This window comes from Acanthisitta chloris, unplaced genomic scaffold (assembly GCF_000695815.1).
Source record: "Acanthisitta chloris isolate BGI_N310 unplaced genomic scaffold, ASM69581v1 scaffold33399, whole genome shotgun sequence".
NCBI lineage: Eukaryota > Metazoa > Chordata > Aves > Passeriformes > Acanthisittidae > Acanthisitta > Acanthisitta chloris.
The window spans coordinates 2,027-6,658 of NW_008691403.1; the positions used below are offsets into that span (position 1 = coordinate 2,027).

The 4,632-nt window shown below is 59.5% G+C and overlaps 1 protein-coding gene across 1 annotated transcript; it reads right to left on the bottom strand.

The window, feature by feature from the left end:
* Nucleotides 1–1,321: 1,321 nt before the first annotated feature.
* LOC103809385 (steroid 17-alpha-hydroxylase/17,20 lyase) lies at nt 1,322–4,630 on the bottom strand. The gene is made up of 8 exons (XM_009082213.1): nt 4,535–4,630; nt 3,908–4,046; nt 3,156–3,385; nt 2,895–2,981; nt 2,577–2,786; nt 2,161–2,330; nt 1,972–2,075; nt 1,322–1,706 (listed from the first exon to the last, which is right to left on the bottom strand). Exons 1-8 carry the CDS (start codon nt 4,628–4,630, stop codon nt 1,438–1,440), a joined length of 1,305 nt encoding a protein of 434 aa, XP_009080461.1. The 3' UTR covers nt 1,322–1,437.
* Nucleotides 4,631–4,632: the final 2 nt, after the last annotated feature.

Sequence of the window (4,632 nt, forward strand, 5' to 3'; positions counted from 1 at the left end):
CCTTAGAAGTCAGCAGAGATTCTGTGCAGTAGCAGTGGGGCTGGGCACTGCTTCTGGTGGGTCAGCTGCACAAATCACCCTGAGGATTGCCCCCGGAGCAGGCATGTGCAAGGTGGGTCCTCCTCCAGCTCCTCTCTACCACCCTGAGCTCCGAGGAGAAAGCACTGGGAGGAAGTAGGATGCTCCCAGTGCTGTGCCAGGCTGAAAACACATTGCCTTCATCATCCTCGTGCCACAGGCTGACAGGACCCATTTGGCATTACGTGCCAAGTGCTCATGGTTTGAAAGAACACTTACACTTTGACACACTAAGTAGAAAGTTTAGAGGCAGAGAAGTTTTATGTCAGTTTCCTGCCTGCTAGCAAGAGAGAGGGTAGGGAGAAATATAAAAGGGGGAAAATGTGGGAGTGTGCAAGGCTGGGGGTGTCACACTGTGCCAGGGCTATGTCAGGCATTCCCCTCTGCCCTGGCTGCTTTCCCTCCAGGGGCCCTGAGCCATAGCTGTGCAGCTATTTAGTTAAATATTAAGAGGTCAAGTAATGGAGAACCAGAAACCTAATTACATGCTGCCCTCCATGGCACAGTGTTTTTAGGTGAAAGCAAAGCAAACACGGCCCCTCGCATTACGGGAAGGTTGTGCTGCTGCTGGTGTGATGGCCATAATTCAGATATTCCAGCCAGTGAGTGCACGGGACACCATGCAGGCAGGAGATGCCACACTGCTGCACAGTTAATGTCAGCAGCTCTTGGCTCTGTGGTGTCCACACACTGAGCCTGGAGGGCTGCAGCTGAGCTCAGCCCGTGGTGTCCAGGCACCTCTGGGTGCTCCTCTGTGTCCCTGAGCAATGGGAGCCCCTGCTGGGGCTGGTTGGGACACACTGTCCTGGGACAGGACAGAGAAAGGCAGGGCTGGGGGAGCTCTTCACTGTCCCATGGAGGGCTCAGCTCCCAGCTCACATTGCATTCATTCTCCCTGTGTGGAAACAGAGGCAGGAGCCAGCCAGGGTCACCCACCCAGGGTCCCAGCTGCAGGGCACAGCCTGGGCATCCCTAACCTCCAAGCTGGTCACTGGTTGGGATGGGCCCTTAACTCCCACCAGCTATGCGGGTGGCTGGTCTCCATGGCTCATGGTTGCCTCTGCACAGACCCCCCACCCCACATCCCTGGGGGGACAAAGGGATTGTTTGTGTTAGCAGCCCCACAGAGGGGCCATGGCCTGCCAGCCCAGCCCAGTGCTCACTGCGAGTTGTGGGGCCACCGCACATCTCGCACTTCCCCCTGCCCTCCACCTCCTGCCCAAAAAATAGCCAGAGCCATGCTGTATTTGGAACACCTTTATCCAGACAGCCCCATATCCATGGGGTGGGCAGGGTATAGCCTCTAAAGTCCTGTCCAACTCCACCCCACCACTGCCTGGGATCCAGGGCTCATCCCCATCATGAGGCCACTCGCCAGGCATCCCGCAGTCTGGCCTTCACCTGAAACTTCTGCACCTGCAGCACGACACCAAACTTGCCCTCCAACGAGGGCAGGGGCTGGTCCTCGGGGCACTCAAGCGTGAACCTCTGCAGCACCCAGGCCAGGAAGAGAAAGAGCTCCATCTTGGCCAGGACTTTTCCCAGACAGACACGGATCCCAGCCCCAAATGGGAGGTAGCTGGGTGAGGGCGAGTGGATGTGCTGGCCTCGCTCATCCAGAAAGCGGCCTGCAAGGGAAAGGGGCACCACTGGCATCAGCAGGGATTGAACCTTCTGCCTGAGACCTGCCTGAGTTCATCACATGTGTGTTCCTCCTGTAAGCTGCAAGAACAGAGACAGTGCAAATGCCCCAGATAGGCAGGAGCAGGATCCAACCTACCACCACCAAGCCTCCCCTAGGGCTCAGACTCTCCTGCTGCCCCTCCAACTGTCTTGCTGCACCTACTCTGCTGTTCCCTGCTTGCCAGGGAGGATGAGGAGCACCCAACCCACCAGGATTGAACTCCTCGGGCTTGTCCCACTCCTTCTCATCATGGTGCACAGACCAGAGGTTGATGACGACCCTGGCGCCCTTGGGGATGGAGTATTCCCCGATGCTGTAAGGTGAACACAGAGTGAGACAGTCGCTCCCTCCCCACAGTCTCTGCCCATGACCTGGCTGTGCCTTGGCAGGGGTCTCACCTGGTGTCAGCAAGGGACACGTGTGGGATGAGCAGGGGGGACACAGGCCGGATGCGCAGCACCTCGCTGATGGTGGCCTCCAGGTAGGGCAGCAGTGGGCGGTCACTGAGGTGAGGGTGACGCACCAGGCCGATCTTCTGGTCCATTTCCTCCTGGATCTTCCTCTGAACCTAGAAGGGGGGCAAGGACTGGGGTGGGAGCCCAGGAAGTGGGGTGCCCTGTGTGCAGTGGGGTACACCCATCAACACCAGCATGTCCTGTCAGGTCGTGCAGGGCAGAAGTAAAATGCCCACAGCCTGATCCTGCTTATTTGCAAAGCTTGACATCCTTTTGGGCACCTGCCTTCCCCAAAGCCCCCACAATGTCCCTGGTGCAGGAGGGAGCCCAAGCCTCCTGCCGTGAGCTGCAGACCCTACCTCAGGGTAGTGCAGCAGGTAGAGCACAGCCCATTTGAGCACAGTGGTGGTGGTCTCCACACCAGCCCCAAAGATGTCCCCCACTGTCATGAGGAGGTGGTCGTCAGTCAGCTCCAGCCCTGGCTCTGGGGGGCTGCTGTTCTCAGCACTGAGCCTCACTTGCAGGAGAGCATCCATGAGGTCCTTCACGGTGTCTCTGCAGAAGGCTTCCTGCCAGGGCATATGTGTGAGCCAGGCTGCCCTGGGCACAGTCCCCTCCACCCCAGCTCCAGCGCCCCACAGCTCCCGAGCATCTCCCTGTCCTGGCCCTGCTGGCACCTTGTGTTCAGTGAATTTCTGTTGGAGCAGCTGGTCCCGAACCTGGAGGCATTTCTTCAACAGGGCCAGGTCCTTGTTAGGGAAGATCTTAGAGAGAAAAGCCACATTACAGCATGGGGCTCCAGTTCAGCCCAGCCCAGACCCTGCAGGCCCCCCAGCAGTTGGACCCTCCAAGGTTTTGGGGACGCCTGCAGGACACATCCCAGCTCCTTCCTCTTGTCTGAGGTGAGAGGAACAAGCAGTCCCCATGTCCCTGCTCACCTGGAGCCAGGGGAAGATGTCCACCAAGCTCTCCTTGGCCACGGTGTCCACAATACCCTGGCTGTACTCCAGCATGGCCTCAAACTCAGGGTCCCCACGCCGGTACGAGGAGTTGAAGCAGAGGGAGCAGACTACATTGGTGACAGCTCGTGTGAGCTCAGGGGCCATGTCCAGGGCCGTATCCTGCGCAGTGCTGAGCGTCTCGCACAGGGATGCAGCCTCCCGGCAGACTGGGGGCAGAGGAGAGGCAGGCAAGGGGTGAAGCCAGGGGGGCAATGGGGGCAGCTGGGGGATGGCAGGAGGGCTGCCTGCTTGTTAGGGATGTGCAGCCTGCACCTCCATCCAGGGCTGGGCCCTGAGGGGCCAGGGATGGGCAGAAGGGACAATGCTGTGCGCTAGGGAGAAGCAGAGAGGATGGAGACATGCTGGGAAGTCTCTGTGTGTGACTTGCTGCTCCTCCTGGATGGAGCAGGGAGCTGGCTCCAGACCTCAGTTTCCCCAGCTGTGAGTGAGGGTAACTCACAGCTCAGGGTGGTAACCACATGGGGGGAGGTAAAGTACTGGGGATGGAAGGAGAGGGACTGAGCCCCTGCGAGACAAACCGAGGGGATGCCAGAGGGTTTGGGCTGAGCAAAAATCTCCACTTAGTTCCCAAGGAATCAGGGCACAGACAAGGAAAAGTCCAGTCCAGATCAAGTGTGGGAGGGAGACAGAGCTGGGAGGGAGCCTGGGGGCTGGTGGGAGGCACTTACTGATCCTCTCGAGAGCAAGTGAGCCCTCCCCGAACATGGAGAGGGCTGTGTGCACCAGCTTGCGCTGGAACTTCCAGAGGGGCCCGTAGCTGCCAAAGGCGATGTCCTTGCCCCCTCGGGACAGCAGGTCCGTGGTCACCTGAGGGACAGGCAGTCCTGGGGTCACCCCACTGCAGGGCAGCCCCGTGGGGGCCGTGTGTTGGAGACTGGAGACAATAGGGGGATGGATGATCATCTCAGGGATGGTCTAGGGGGCTGGAATTTAGTTCAGACAGGCAAAGCCCAGGCCATGAGCTTTGATTCCCCTCAGCCAAGGACTGATAGAGGGGTCTGGGGACAGATGCCAGGGATAGGGGCTAGGGTGCTCAGGAAACTTAGGGGGTGTGGGGAGCCTGGTGGTACCCATGTCTCCATGCCCCGAGATGCAGCCAGCTGCGGGAAAAACATGCACCCTCGGGATGAAGGATGCACAGTATTCACCCTGGGGAATAGGGCACTGCTGCCTTGCTGCAGGCAGGATGGGGAGAGACGGACCCTGCTGGGTGCCGGTGCCTTTCTCGGGAGCATCCCCTGCCTCATCCCCTGCCGCAGTGGGAAAGGGTCCCCCAGAACCTGCGGCTGACTCACGGTGCGGGGCCGTCCAGCGAAGTCCTTCCCCTTCTTCAGCAGCACCTCCCTGGCGTGCCGGTAGCTGTTGACCACCACCACGTAGTGGGAGCCCATCC

Bases quoted from the DNA above. Each gene is read 5' to 3' on its own strand.
- LOC103809385 (XM_009082213.1), bottom strand. From the start codon at position 4,630: ATGGGCTCCCACTACGTGGTGGTGGTCAACAGCTACCGGCACGCCAGG. The intron at 4,047-4,534 runs GTGAGTCAGCCG...CCTGTCCCTCAG, and splicing joins TCGCTGGACGGCCCCGCACC to GTGACCACGGACCTGCTGTC. The intron at 2,076-2,160 runs GTGAGACCCCTG...TTCACCTTACAG, and splicing joins GTGTCCCTTGCTGACACCAG to CATCGGGGAATACTCCATCC.